Source organism: Polypterus senegalus, chromosome 11 (genome assembly GCF_016835505.1).
Source record: "Polypterus senegalus isolate Bchr_013 chromosome 11, ASM1683550v1, whole genome shotgun sequence".
Taxonomy (NCBI): Eukaryota; Metazoa; Chordata; class Cladistia; order Polypteriformes; family Polypteridae; genus Polypterus; species Polypterus senegalus.
The window spans coordinates 106,626,400-106,642,517 of NC_053164.1; the positions used below are offsets into that span (position 1 = coordinate 106,626,400).

The 16,118-nt window shown below is 37.5% G+C and overlaps 1 protein-coding gene across 1 annotated transcript in view; it reads right to left on the reverse strand.

Annotated features, from left to right (window-relative positions):
* The window catches only part of LOC120539414 (RNA-splicing ligase RtcB homolog), a 35,955-nt gene that overhangs the window by 11,504 nt on the left and 8,333 nt on the right, over positions 1-16,118 (reverse strand). Inside the window, exons 4-8 of the mRNA XM_039769448.1 lie at positions 11,825-11,924; positions 5,906-6,062; positions 4,430-4,586; positions 3,929-4,088; positions 3,013-3,188 (exon numbers count right to left, since the gene is read on the reverse strand). Coding sequence (XP_039625382.1) covers positions 3,013-3,188; positions 3,929-4,088; positions 4,430-4,586; positions 5,906-6,062; positions 11,825-11,924 — 750 coding nt within the window. The remainder of the gene's footprint in view (positions 1-3,012; positions 3,189-3,928; positions 4,089-4,429; positions 4,587-5,905; positions 6,063-11,824; positions 11,925-16,118) is intronic.

Consider the following 16,118-nt stretch of genomic DNA (forward strand, 5'->3'; position numbering starts at 1 on the left):
GAGCTAGTAGAAGTGGCCGGGGAGAGGGAAGTCTGGGCATCTCTGCCCAAGCTGCTACCCCTGTGACCCGATCTCAGATCTAAGCGGAAGAGGATGGATGGATATTTTCATGTTGTTTTGCTCTAGTTTTATGTAATTTTGTGCTAGTATTGTAACAAACAGTTAGTGCAGACTACAGCTGAAGATCTGGTGGACACGAGAAATTGGTGAGTTGTTTATTAGCAAAGTTTTGTGATTTTGAGTTTGTAAAATTAGTGTAGGTCAGGGGGCTTTTTGCATATTGGCTTATTTTACAATATAAACTTTGAAGTAAACTTAGTAAAGTAAATTTAGATTTTTGGAGGATTTGTTTTCCAACTTAAATTACTGAGCAATGAATTCAGTTATCGTTTTCGTGACTTCAGTTCACAGGAACAGGACTTTGCGCTGTTTACGTCACCATACTCTTCCAACGTTGAGAATGCGGCTGAGAATATCCAAATAGAATTGATTGAACTGCAGTCAGATTCTATTCTGAAGGCAAAATACAACAAAGTTGGTGTGCCACACTTGTATGCTTACCTGCCACCCTCGTATGTGCAGATCCGTAAGTTGGCATCAAGAGTACTGTCTATATTCAGAAGCACTTACCTTTGTGAGCAACTGTTTTCATTAATGAAAGCTACTAAAACCCCACATCGCTCAGGACTTACTGTCGAGCACCTTTCATCTCTCATAAAAGCTGCAGCTGCACAAGATTTCAAGCCTGATATTGACGAACTGGTTACTAACAAGAGATGCCAAGTGTCTGGACAAAAGAAATAGATCTCACACTGTAAGACTCCTATATAAGGACCTAGCTAAGAGGCTAAGAATCTAATTGTACCATGTTGTACGGAGATTGTATGGAAATAAATTGCTTTTCTTTAAACTTTAAGTGTTACATTTTTTAAAGTTTTCAGTATTGGAAGGAAAGCTACAGTAAGTTGTATAACAGTATAATAGTATTTGTTACAGTGCGGCCCGCTGACGCACGTATGGCAGTCGAAGCGGCCCACCAATGGTAGTGAGTTTGACATGCCTGTGCTAGAGCAAACCCTTTTGTTCTTAAAAGACTGCATTCCATTAATTCCTTCACACGTTACATACAGTAACTGTGGTAGCCAATTAATTTTCTACACTGTACTGGGGTGAGTCTGTAATATCATTTTGATTATACATTTCTACATACCCAAAAGTAAAAAGCTTTACTAAAAAAGTTAATTTGAATATTTTTATATGCGTGTGGTATTGTACCAGGGTCTCTTTCTCATGAGATAGTTTTCTTTCATGCTCCACAACTACACATTGTTCTAATTTTGAAAGTGCCAACAGTATTACTGGAAGTATTTTAAATTCATGTTTACCTCTAGTATATCCAGTTTAACTGGAAAAGAAAGTTATTCTTTGCTATTATTATGTTCATTATTTACTTTAAACTGATAAAACAACACTACTTTTAGAAATGGACAATCCAAAGTCAAAAATTTATAATTTTTAAATTAACTTTCAAATACAAATTGGTAAGGAACAACATAAGAGGCCATTGATTGATCTACTTTTGAAATGTCAGGTATTCAGGGCATGAAGCTTGCATCAAGTTATGGTGCAAGGTATTTGGTTGTAAATTAGTGATATTAAAGTGTTGCCACTTGAGATTAATGTTGGGGGTGCTCCTGTTTTACTGTAATTCATATAAACTGCCTATGTAAGAATGTAACCTAAAATGTGGTTCAGTTGGCAGATTAAACTAAACTAAGTGGATTGTTGTCCACTCCATATCATTATAAGTGGACCTGGGTGGAATTTACTTTAGCAGATCTGTGGCAAATACTTTAATATAAGTATATTTAAGGTTGCAGACATAGGATATATAAATGTTAACTGTAAATACACAGTGGGTAGTAGGAAATGTGAAAGTACACAATATAAGAATGTGTTAGGAAATGCAGTGGACTTATCCACAAACCAATTTCCAAAACAAACCGATATAAAGAAAATTAAAAGGCCAATTAAAAAGATGTATAGCATAAATTCCAAAACAGGGACACTATACTACATATGTTGTATAACTCCCCTGGAATATTGTGTTTGGTCTCCATATTTATAAAAAAAAAGAAAAAAAAAAAAGAAAAAAAGAAAAAACCCATCAGACGTAGAGGCTAGATGAAGTTCAGAAAAGAACTAATAGACTGATCCAAGGACAATGGGGTATGAGCTATGAGGAATTATTGATGTATCTGCATTTTCTAAGTTTATGCAAACAATGACTATAAGATAATTCACATTTTTTACAATTATGAAGGCAATCAGTAGGATGGATTTGACCTGTTATTTAAAAATGAACTCTTTCACAGTAACTCATAGCAAGAGATAGCTTGGTTAGGCAAAATTTCACACTAACATCGGAAAATATTTTTCACAAAGTAAATACCAGATACTTTCAATAAATTTCCACATATTATATTGGGGAGTGGTGTATCTTAGGTTGAATGGCCTTTCTTGGTCAAAAACTTTGTTTTTCAGTTCTGATGCTCAGTGCAAGAAGATCATTTCCCACTTAAATTTACATAATGGATTTTTTCACAGCCTACTCAAGTCATCAATGACAACAACAGTTTTGTGGAATACTGTGACAGCCATAGACCATAAATAATAAATTAATTTTCATATGATGTAAGACAGCTTGATAATCTTCAATTAACAATTAAGGACTACTCTTCTAAACTTAGTCTTAATATCTACCAGTCTACTCAACCAGATAGCTGAGTTGCAAGATCAATAACAAAAAAATTACACTATATAAGCAATATCAGTTAAAATCCTGGTAGCGATACTTTTAAAGTTCTCTTTTATACAACACTATTAAATCAGAACAATTTAATTGACTGAATGAAATACAACTAATATAATATAAAAATAGCAAATTGGGATGTTACCCAGTTTTAGTCTCTTCTATAGTAATTGAACTAGTACACTTTTAATCATACCTACCTGTCGGGTAAGAAAGGTCATGGAGGTTCGATTCACCCAAGCATAGTTTCCAGCTCCAGCCATGCCCTTCAAGTAATCTTGCCCTTCTGCAGATGTTATTCGTGCACAAGCAAGCTGACGGTCATTCACAATGATTTTATCTCTCTTCATTGCCTTTTCCATTGCAACTAAGGCATCTAAACATAAACATGAAATCAAACTTTTTCTTTGTTTAAAATGAAACGGAACAACTCCTACAAATACAGTAATGAACTATGAATCTTTGGAAGAAATGTATTCAATTTATTATTTATTCATTTACATACTACTAAATCATCGCTGGGATTTGTTTCTTTTTAACATTTCAGTCACTTAAGTTCATCTAAGACTAAGTGTGTTTTAGTTTTGTGTTTGGAGACGTAAGAAGGCTACTGTTTTACTGTCATTTATATCTTTCTCAGGGTCTTACTGTAGATAGATGAACTGATAGACAGGAAGGTGATGCTGGTATAGACATTAATTTTAATCACTTCTTGTTATGGATAATGTTGTATGCATGAACGTCATATTCATTTGCTTATTAGTAATTTATTTAATGCTTAAAGGGGAAGTGTTCTAAAATACAGTATTTGGCCCAACTGCAATGTTGACAATAATTTAACTTTGCCAAAACACTAATTGTTAATATCAGTAGTACCATCCATTATGAGGAAATGGCAGACTGTTAAAAATCATTTTAGGCATAAACTAAAATTCATGTTAAAGGATCCTACTGCAGAGAATAAACTTTAAAATTCATCATGGCACAAACATAGTTAAAGTTGTAATTATTATTACAGGACCTGTATATTCCATTTTATCACGGCTATATTCTAATGATTGTGCAACAGAATTAAGTCACATGCTCTTATATATTAGATTCTTATGTCCACATTACCTGTAGCCACCTGATGACCAAGACCTCTACTGCCACTGTGGATCATGACACAAACTTGTCCTTTGTGATCAATTCCCATCTTCTTAGCAGCATAATCATTGTAAATTTCATCAACAACCTGAACTTCAGCATAATGATTTCCAGCACCCAGGGTACCCAACTATATATGTATAAAAAATAGACAGCTCTCATTATATAGTGACCTATTCATTCTAAATAATATACACAGTGAATCTAATACTAAACAAGCATTAAAAATATACAGTAGTTGAAAATTATACAGTAACTAGACTACTGTTAATGGAACAAAGTACTGACAGTTAAAAATGCATTAAACTGCAAAAGAAAACAAGCATTCAGCTATGGTATTTTCCTATGCCTACTGTCCTCGTGAAGGAACAAGTTGTTAACTGTAACATGTATGAACATTAATTTTCAGAGCATACTGTATTAAAGAACTTAATTAGTAAAATATGCTTTTATGCAAATGTAGAAACATACCTGTGGCAGGCCTCGTTTCTTCGCTTTTGAGCTGACCTTGCTGGGGTCTGCTTGTAACATCCTGCCATACTCTTCACAGTGTTCTTTATCCTCCGCCCAGGCGTAGCCCTCTCTTAGAGACCAGTCCATTCCCATTTCTAGAGCTTCATCCAGGTCTCTGTTAAAAAATGAACATACTATATGAATGGTATTTTCAATTACAAAATTATTTTCTAGGAGAAAACCTGATATAAATGTTGATTGTCATGGGCATGGTTGGGACTCACAATGGCCTCTACAATTATACACCAGAGGCGGAAGGTACAATTCCATCCCAGATTGAAATGGATTTTAACCTGACAAAGTGAATGTGAGTGTGGTTTGGATTAGCACCGTGCCTCCTATGGTTATGTGGAGGGTAAGCTTTTTGTAGAGCAAAATAGATTAGGAAAACTAAAATGGTTTATTTCACTTGAGAAATTTGTGATCAAATTAAATAAAATATCACTATCTATTATACTGGAAAAGAAAACAATGTTCTTTGCAAAGAGAAACTACATCATCATCAAGCTACAGAATTAATGATAATAATAATAAATAATAGTAAATTATATTTAAATAGCGCTTTTCTCATTACTCAAAGCGCTTAGACAGAGGGGAACTACTTGCACCACTACAACCACCAATGTGTAGGACCCACCTGGATGATGTGGCGGCAACCATTATTGCGCCAGTACACTCACCACAGATTAGCTATTAGATGGTGAAGGGGTGAGAGAGATAGCCAATTACAGATAGGGGATGATGATGGGGCCAGACTCAACAAAGCCACAATGGACAATTTACCCAAGAGTTTGGGATAAACCATATTTTTTTCAAAACATGCCCAGGGATCTTTAATAACCAGAGAGAGTCAGGACCTCTTGTTTACGTCTCATCTGAAGGACGGTGCCATATTTACAGTACAGTACTCCTGTCACTGCACTGCAGCATTGGGATCCACACAGACTATAGTGTAAGCGCCCCCTGTTCTCTTCACTAACACCTCTTTAAGCAGCAACCGAAGCTTGGTCTCCTATCCAAGTACTGGCCGGGCCTGAACATTAAAAAACTGGATGGATCCAAATTAGTAACAATATCGGAAATGTATGCCAATCACTTATTTAAGAGTAAGTACCAATTACATGTAGTTTTGTTTTTTTGATAACAATAGAACTGGCTAAGAGATGAGAAATAAATTGTATAAACTAAATATGGTATTTAAGTCTGAAATCAAGTCAGAATGTAGCTCAGTTAAAACAAAAACTCAGAAAAAGCATTAAATGCAAGAGTAACTTACATTATTCCAATGATTACTTACATTAAAATATAAAATATTTATAAAATGCATTTTTTTTTCAGTTAGAAAAAAAATTAAATTAAATGTTTTGATATGTATTGAACTATAAATTGAGCAAATACCATTTTGATTATAGAGTGGAATTTTTCTTTTCTTACTTGGCATTCATTGGTATAACACCCTTGGAGCCCACACCAACTGGAATATGATCAAACATGGCTTGAGCCAGCTGTTCCTTAACTGGCTGAACATCTCCTTCATCAAGGTTTGTACGCAGCAGCCGGACACCACAATTGATATCAAATCCCACACCACCTGACAAATAAGATTAATAAAATTTAATTTGAAAAAGAAGAAACTTGCGCAGCTCCTAACAGTTTAAAATGTCATAAGTAATTTATTTAGTAGATTTAAAACTGACATAATGCACCACTGCTTGTCATTAAACTTAAGATTACAATTCACAGAATTCAATTTTTTTTAATTCAATGGTTTTCCAAGCTTTTCAATATATAGGTACACATTTGTGCACATGAACATTTAATTAGAATATCAATTTAAATAACATGACTATTTTAAAGCCAAAGGTGTCTCTATCCATACACAAAAACAATATGGCACAATAGAATTGATGTGTGATTTTTACAGAAGATCAATTTGAATACATGGTGTTACAAAAATATCTTCTAATGGAGAACCGGAGATTCTGTTTCCTTTAAGCAGTGACCTACAATGAATATACTCAAATTGAGTAATACAATGAAGACATCTGCAGTTTGCTACATTACAAAAAAATCTGCCGACAGCCCTCACTACTTTAATCTTAGTACCATGAGATATAGAGATGGCATGGTGGTGCATTGGTTAAATCTGCTGTCTCATGGATCCATCATCTTGGTTTTATTCTCACACCATGCTGAACTCTATGCACAGCTTACATACTTGCTCTGTGCCAACATGAGTTTTCCCAAGCTCACCAGTTTCCCACCCTTTTACTTTAAGATGTGCTGATTAGGTTAATTCGATTGCAGCACTTGATGCTATAGATAAAAATATCCCGTTAGAAGATACAGAATCTTTAATTATGCAACTGAATAGCTTTGCTATTGTTTCATAAGGTGAAATAAATATGATGATGTAGTGAAAATCATAGCAATTCATTACTTAGATACCTGAAGAAAAACTTATCAGTACATGGGCTGACCTTATTTTTCATGAAGTATGTTTCCCCTGGGCATAATCCTACATAAACTTTCAGTTTTACACTAGCAATATGGCAATCTGTGTGAAATATTGTTTAGATTTTTTGGTTATTTACATTTTTTTTCCATCATGTTTAGATATATGAAATTCATTGAAAGATATCTGTAAATCATTTAAAGATATCTTTAAAAAAGATGTTTAAATTTATTTAAAAACAGCCTTAAATCATTTAGAGATACCTTTAAATGTTCTTAATATGTCTTCAAACATAAAGTATATATAAGTTTATTGGATTAAGAGAAAATATGCAGTATGCATCATAACAAAATTATGTTTGGGCACCCCAATAGAGATATTACATCAATACTTAGTTGAGCCTCCTTTTGCAAATATAACAGCCTCAAAATGCCTCCTTTATAGCTTTGATGAGTGTCTGGATTCTGGAATGAGGTATTTTTCACCATTCTTCCATACAAAATCTCTCCAGTTCAGTTAAATTTGATGGCAGCCGAGCATGGACAGCCTGCTTCAAATCATCTCATAGATTTTCAATGATATTCAAGTCAGGGGACAGTGACGGCCATTCCAAAACATTGTTGTACTTCTCCCTCTGCATGAATGGCTTTGTAGATTTCGAACTGTGTTTTGGGTCATTGTCTTGTTGGAATATCCAACCCCTGTGTAACTTCAACTTTGTGACTGATGCTTGAACATTATCCTGAAGAATTTGTTGATATTGGGTAGAATTCATCTGACCCTCGACTTTAACAAGTGCCCAGTCCCTGAACTAGCCACACAGCATGATGGAACCTCCACCAAATTTGACAGTAGGTAGCAGGTGTTTTTCTTGGAATGCAGTGTTCTTCTTCCACCATATTTATGACCAAATAACTCAATTTTTGTCTCATCAGTCCAAAGCACTTTGTTCCAAAATGAATCTGGCTTGTCTAAATGAGCATTTGCATACAAGAAGTGACTCTGTTTGTGGTGTGAGTGCAGAAAGGGCTTCTTTCTCATCACCCATACAGATGTTCTTTGTGCAAATTGCACTGAATTGTAGAATGATGTACAGATACACCATCTGCAGCAAGATATTCTTGCAGGTGTTTGGAGGTGATCTGTGGGTTGCCTGTAACCATTCTCACAATCCTGCGCATATGCCACTCCTGTATTTTTTTTGGTCTGCCAGACCTGGGTTTAACAGCAACTGTGCCTGTGGCCTTCCATTTCCTGATTACATTCCTTACAGTTGAAACTGACAGTTTAAACCTCTAAGATAGATTTTGGAGTCTTCCCCTAAACCATCAAACTGAACAATCTTTGTTTTCAGATCTTTTGAGAGTTGCTTTGAGGATCCCATGCTGTCACTCTTCAGAGAGTCAAAGGGAAGCACAACCTGCAATTGACTACCTTAAATACCTTTTCTCATGATTGGACACACCTGTCTATGAAGTTCAAGGCTTAACGAGCTAATCCAACCAATTTGGTGTTGCAAGTAATCAGTATTGAGCAGTTACAGGCATTCAAATCAGCAAAATTACAAGGGTACCCACATTTTTGCACAGCCTGTTTTTCACATTTGATTTAATTTCATACAACTAAATACTGCTTCACTAAAAATCTTTGTTTGGAAACTTTTTCATATGACTATATATAACTTCAAAAATTTAACATCCTAGGAAAAGTCAGGTTTGGAAAATAAAGTGAATAACAGTTTCCCATTTGATATAGTTCTTCTAATTTTTCTTTCACTCTACTGTATCTATATATATAATTCACTAAGGCAAGACAACCATGGAAAGCACGCCGGAAGGGGCGTGGATTCACTAAGCCTCCGACAAGTGAGACACCTATGGCGCACACAGGAAGGAGCCACGCCCACCAACTCCAAGACCATTGGATACGACAACAACTCACAGAGCCACGCCCACCAACCCAGACGCGACGACACAGAAAAACTGGCGTCATTTATATTCGTCTGTCGTAGAGGTCACATGCAGCTCCGACCCACTTTGACTGTTCATAGAGGCATGTTTCTCGCGGAGGTGAATCGCCATATGCAGCGTGTAAAACTGTTTGCGAGGGGTATCCCATGGGATCCTAAAAACATTCCTTTACAACTGAGGTTAAAATACAATAAAGTGAGCAGTCTTTAAAAAACGAGTTTTCGGTTACGCCGCACGACTGCGTGCACCATAGCAAACTGTTTTACACGCTACATACAGCAATTCGCATCCGCGACAAACATGCGTCTTCTTAGATGCTCCTGCACTTTGTACACACCCCCTTCCCACTTCGCTACCACCGTGGTCGGGTGTCTTGGTGGATTATATACAGAAAGGCAGCCAAAACCTCACAGAGCAATGACAAGTCTACGTGAGTCACAGGTGCATCTGGACTGTGCAAAGACGACAATGACTCGAGTGACGAGTTGGAGGTGGGCACATGAGCAGGCAGTGTATACTGAACGAGAAATCAGCAGACTAGCATGACGGAGGGAGTGGAGTGGCCGTCCTTCTCCTCTCCTCCCATTCCACCCTCCGCGCCTGAGCGCCACACGGACGATTGTGTGTTGCTTCGTTCCGTGCATTGGTTAAAACCCAATGAAGGAGGCAGTCTTTAAAAACCAATAAGCCCTGTGCCTCTGTTTCATTACTGTCTTACACCTGCTTCACCAATGCAGGCCCTGCAACAGTCGAGACGCTCTCTCGGCAGCTGACCTTCTCTGTGCCTGACCGGTTCACACAGAGGCACCACATGATCAGGCGGTGTGTATGCTTCGAGAATGAGGGTGGACGCGACAGGACTATGTAAGAAGAGGCATGTTTGTCACGGATGTAAATCGCTGTATGCAGCGTGTAAAACAATTTGTCGCGAATGTGAATTGCTGTATGCAGCGTGTAAAATGCTGTATTGTATGTTGCCCTCTCCAGAGTTCCATCTTTTCATTCACCTACAGTCGTATACACAATGAAGTGAGCAGTCTTTAAAACCGAGTTTTCGGTTACAACGCACGAACGTGCACCATAGCAAACTGTTTTACACGCTACATACAGCAATTCGCATCCGCAACAAACATACGTCTTCTTAGATGCTCCTGCACTTTGTACACACCCCCCTCCCACCTCGCTGCTACCGTGGTCGGGTGTCCTGGTGGATTATATATACAGTAGAAAGGCAGCCAAAACTGCACAGAGCAATGAAAAATCTATGTGAGTCACAGGTGCATCTGGACTGTACAAAGACGACAACGACTCGAGTGATGAGTTGGAGGTGGGCACATGAGCAGGCAGTGCATACTGGATGAGAAATAAGCAAACTAGCATGACGGAGGGAGCGAGTGGCCGTCCTTCTCCTCTCCTCCCGTTCCACCCTCCGCGCCTGAGCGCTGCACGGACGATTGTGTGTTGGTTCGTTCCATGCATTGTTACAATGTTGCTTTTCTTGCCGATTTATTACATTACTGATTTTTCAAATGTTAATTTTCTCCCTGTGCTTAAAAATTATTAAAAAAACGGCCTGATTATGCGGCGTATGGTATGCTGCGGGTTGGTTAGTTGTAAATATTCAATGATGTTCAAATTCAATTCAATTCAAATATTCACTGCCTGGACTGTATATCAGTCCAGGCATGAATTTGGTTTTGTAACATAGTGTTAAAATTAATTATTTTTTCCAGCAAGGGACTTGCTTGGAGAGCAACCTGTAATGTGCATTAAACTGGTATGCCTACTTATGATGTCCAAAACAGACAGGCTGTGCCACTCAACATTTTTATGTACAGTATATAGGGACTAATTATCTTTTCTCTAAAAAGGTAAATCTTTGTACATCCAAAACTCAATTTAATTTATCTCACATAAGTACTGTATCTAGAGAAAATCTGCACAATTAAGCATTGGATTGAAGGTTTAATATCCCATAAACACCAAAGCATTGTGAATGTAGAGTTATACTTAGTGACATTGTTTACTACTTGATTAACATAAAAAAGGCAATACAAACTCTTTTATATATAGAACCTAACAAACCAGCAAAAGCTGCTCATTCTCTGGTATTAAAAGAAATCTGGTGAATTCCTGGGTTGATAGTATGGAAAGAGAGATCATGAAAAGTCCAAACATATCAACATCACATACATTGCTGGTTAGGTATTCTTACTCTTTTTAGAATTACCAGTATTTTTTTAGATGTATACAAAAAACAACAAATTTAGTATACTGTGGCACAGCTTTGGGTGCTGCCTTATTCCTCATGAATCCTGCTCCTTTTACTACCTCTACAAAACCCACAACTTTAATCATGTATACAGGATATTTTCATCTAGTACTCTGGTTTTGCGCCAAATTGAAGAAGAGGTTCATATTATGAATGTAAGTGACTTTACATTGGTTCTATAAAAATAAATACAAGTGTGTATGTAAATGTGCCTTGCAATGGCATGGGGTCCCATTCAGAGTTGCTTCCTGCCTTGAGACAGGCTTGGGTTCTCTGCAGTCTTGAATTAGATTAGGAGTGCTTGGAAACAGAAGGATGAATGGAAATTTAGCGGGGTCTGTAAATGTATGGCATATGCAGTTTCTTATGGTTTAAAAATATTGTTGTACTGTATCAATATCGGCATTCATGTGCTAGTAGTATCTAAGTAGTATCTAGAGCACTAATCAGATTTATACTTCCCTACAAATTATCTTTTGAGAGTCAAAAGTATTATACTTTACTTATCTCATATCTTGTACATTTATTAAAAGTGTTTCCTTAGGCAGTTCTACATTTGTCTTTTTAAAATGTTTGCAAACAGCCATGCAAATGTTAATATATGAGACAATTTAAAGCTGAAAATAATGCCTATTTTGTAGTAAGGATCAGTTTACCTGGAGAGACAACAGCTTCTGTATTGTCCATGTCAAACGCAGCCATGTTTCCAATAGCAAACCCATAACCTGAGTGAACATCTGGAAGTCCAATTGATCGCTGGAAAAAAGAAGATTACTTGGTATATTGTAATATGGTCATACCAAAAGATTATGATATGATAATACATTTATTTTTACAAATAATCCTTTATTGCCCTACTGTTCCTACTTTAATGTATAGAATAACTGAATCCTATTCGAGATAGGTGAATAACATTTCAATCATGAAAGATATATTTTACTCTTTTTGTTTCTATTCACTTCTAAGATACTTTTTACTCCTCCAAGTCTGGTCAAATTATATTCTTAAAATGAGACTTTACTGCAAGTAATTCGGCAACTTTAGACTTAGTTGATCTATCCCATTCTAAATGTAATAGCATTACTATAGTTACTAATGCCCCTGAATGGTCTAAGCCTTGTATGAGCTTCACAGTGGGTCCAAATTTTTACTTTAACCAGCACTGGTCTGCTATGCCACAAATCTACACCAGTGCACATTTTACTTTTCTTCAAATATCAACAAAATATTTTGTGGAACAAAAATGATAAGCAAAAAAATACAAACAGACACAGGTAAAATTTCCACCAAATTACCTGGTTAGTTGTAAACTATCTTTATTTATTTCTCAACTGTTAACCGAGTACTAGTTCAGAAGGAAAAAAAAAACTTATTTTAATAGTGCAAAACCTGCGGTGGGCTGGTGTTCTGCCCAGGGTTTGTTTCCTGCCTTGCGCTATGTGTTGGCTGGGATTGGCTCCAGCAGACCCTTGTGACCCTGTAGTTAGGATATAGCGGGTTGGATAATGGATGGATGGATAGTGCAAAACATCCAAAGCACTAATCTGCATGTGAACCAAAAGCCACTTAAAACGTAATAAGTGAGCAATAGTGAAATTGCTACAAATGACAAAAGCAGCAGCAAGACTTCTGATCAAATAAGAAATTAATTAAGCTGAAAAGATTGACAACTAACTAGGCAATGATGTGGATTTAAGCCCTTCTGGACCTGAACTGGATCCTTGTTTAGAACACAAATCTGTACTGCTTCACCCACCACACACCACCAAGTGTTTTACAGGTGCATATTTATGTATACATTGGTATAAAAGAAGTCCTACAACAACCTTGTTGATGGTGCTCCCCATGGCTGCGAATCAACATAATTAGAAGGCAGTAAACAACAAAATTTCATAAATGCTTCAGTAACTCTTGGAAAAAACCTTATCTGAAAAGATGCAAAAATGAGTCACATGTGAGCCCCAAACAACTGTCATCTAATCTCAAGACTGTTCTTTTTTTAAGAGCTCTTTCCGCCACACAGCACATCTACATTTAACTCATTAAGTGTGATTTCAGATCTCATTGTTTTACACGCAACCACACATACAAAAAAGATAGATGCACTGTTAAGCAATTATAGTGAACTTATACTTATTAACAGCAGCATCTATATATATAATTCGTTAACGGCACGCAAGACAGTGAGCGCAAGACAGAAAGCCATGCACGCCAACTCACAGAGCCCCGCCCACCAACTCTAAGACCATGAGATACGCACGACAGAGCCCCGCCCGCCATCTCTAATCCTATTTCCGCGTCCACTGTCGCTCTCGATCAAACAGCAACAATTAGCAAACAAAGATAACTGGCAGTAACAGTCCAAATTCATAATTGGTATGCCAGTTTGAAAAGATAAGTTTTGAGGGTAGTTTTAAAATGTGTTGAATCGAGCTGATGTATACAAGAGAGAAGAAAAGTCCCGAGTTGAGGAACACTATGAGAGACGCTCGAGCTCCCATAGCGCAGAGTTTGATGTGCGATACAGAAAGTAGAGCTGCAGATGAGAATCTGAGTGAGCGAGAGATGTGTCTGTCTGTAGGAGATCAGTGAGGCTGTGGAGAGCTTTAAATGTTAAGAGCGGTGTTTAGTATTGTATTCTGTAGTTAACAACGAGCCAGTGAAGTTGAGAGACAATAGGTGTAGTATGTTCAGTGGATTTAGAACAGCAGGTTATTATCCTGGCAGCAGAATTTTGAATAAATTGTAAGCAATGGATACATTTTTGTGGGATGACAGATAGAATACCATTACAGTAATCTATACGTGAGGTGACTCGGGCATCAACCAATACTTTAGTACTGTGTTGTGTAAGAACAGGACGAAGTCTAGAAATGTTTCGGAGATGGAAGAAAGCAGTCCGAGAAATGTTACTTATACAGGAGTGACTATTTAATAATAATAATTTGTATTATTATTATTTAATAATTGCCATTATTAGTGTATAAATGGATATACATAATTGCGTGTAAACGATTCGCCAAAATCTGTTGTATGTAAACGATACTGTTTAGAACGTTGTTTTTTCATCAGAAAACCCGGTTTCCATATCTACCTGTATTAGTTTAAATGGCACTTTTACGACTCGCAATAGGGCGGACACGCTGACATATCGTGTCGACTGGGCAACACAGTGAATGCAGCATCTATCTATATATGTCTATGTTTTCCGTAGCCTGCTACAGGAAGGTACTCTCTCGACCATTGGCATTGGTTTCGCTCCTTGCTATTTTCGTTATACTGCAACGGTGGTTTCCTAAGCCTTTATTATACTGAATTCCTTTCTCACAGTTTTCCATTCCTATTCTTACACTGCCGTATGCTATGGCAGGCTTTGGCTAGTATTATTATAAAGAAGCACTTAAAATTTCATAAAAGATGTTCAACATACTATAATGTGTCAGGCAAAAGTCCAAAAAGGCTATTTAAGAATTGCTAAATTATGCAGTAGTTTTTAATGCGTAAAAATGTATCCTATTTTAAGTAACCCTAATAAAAAATAACCAAAAAGCATATGGGTAATTCAAATTTGAGTCTATGTGGGTACATGTGTCTTGTGACCAGAGTTAGTTTTCACCCAGTACTGCTAGGATAATCTCTAATTTGACAAACTGTGTCAAAGAATGGTTGCATAGTGATGAATACAAATATACACTCACCTAAAGGAATATTAGGAACACCATACTAATACGGTGTTTGACCCCCTTTCGCCTTCAGAACTGCGTTAATTCTACGTGGCATTGATTCAACAAGGTGCTGAAAGCATTCTTTAGAAATGTTGGCCCATATTGATAGGATAGCATCTTGCAGTTGATGGAGATTTGTGGGATGCACATCCAGGGCACGAAGCTCCCATTCCACCACATCCCAAAGATGCTCTATTGGGTTGAGATCTGGTGACTGTGGGGGCCATTTTAGTACAGTGAACTCATTGTCATGTTCAAGAAACCAATTTGAAATGATTCGAGCTTTGTGACATGGTGCATTATCCTTCTGGAAGTAGCCATCAGAGGATGGGTACATGGTGGTCATGACGGGATGGACATGGTCAGAAACAATGCTCAGGTAGCCCGTGGCATTTAAACGATGCCCAATTGGCACTAAGGGTAAAGTGTGCCAAGAAAACATCCCCCACACCATTACCCCACCACCACCAGCCTGCACAGTGGTAACAAGGCATGATGGATCCATGTTCTCATTCTGTTTACGCCAAATTCTGACTCTACCATTTGAATGTCTCAACAGAAATCGAGACTCATCAGACCAGGCAACATTTTTCCAGTCTTCAACTGTCCAATTTTGGTGAGCTTGTGCAAATTGTAGCCTCTTTTTCCTATTTGTAGTGGAGATGAGTGGTACCCGGTGGGGTCTTCTGCTGTTGTAGCCCATCCGCCTCAAGGTTGTGCGTGTTGTGGCTTCACAAATGCTTTGCTGCATACCTCGGTTGTAACAAGTGGTTATTTCAGTCAAAGTTGCTCTTCTATCAGCTTGAATCAGTCGGCCCATTCTCCTCTGACCTCTAGCATCAACAAGGCATTTTCGCCCACAGGACTGCCGCATAATGGATGTTTTTCCCTTTCCACACCATTCTTTGTAAACCCTAGAAATGGTTGTGTGTGAAAATCCCAGTAACTGAGCAGATTGTGAAATACTCAGACCGGCCCGTCTGGCACCAACAACCATGCCACGCTCAAAATTGCTTAAATCCCCTTTCTTTCCCATTCTGACATTCAGTTTGGAGTTCAGGAGATTGTCTTGACCAGGACCACACCCCTAAATGCATTGAAGCAACTGCCATGTGATTGGTTGATTAGATAATTGCATTAATGAGAAATTGAACAGGTGTTCCTAATAATCCTTTAGGTGAGTGTAGCTTTGTCCCCTGAAACCACATACTATACTACTAATATA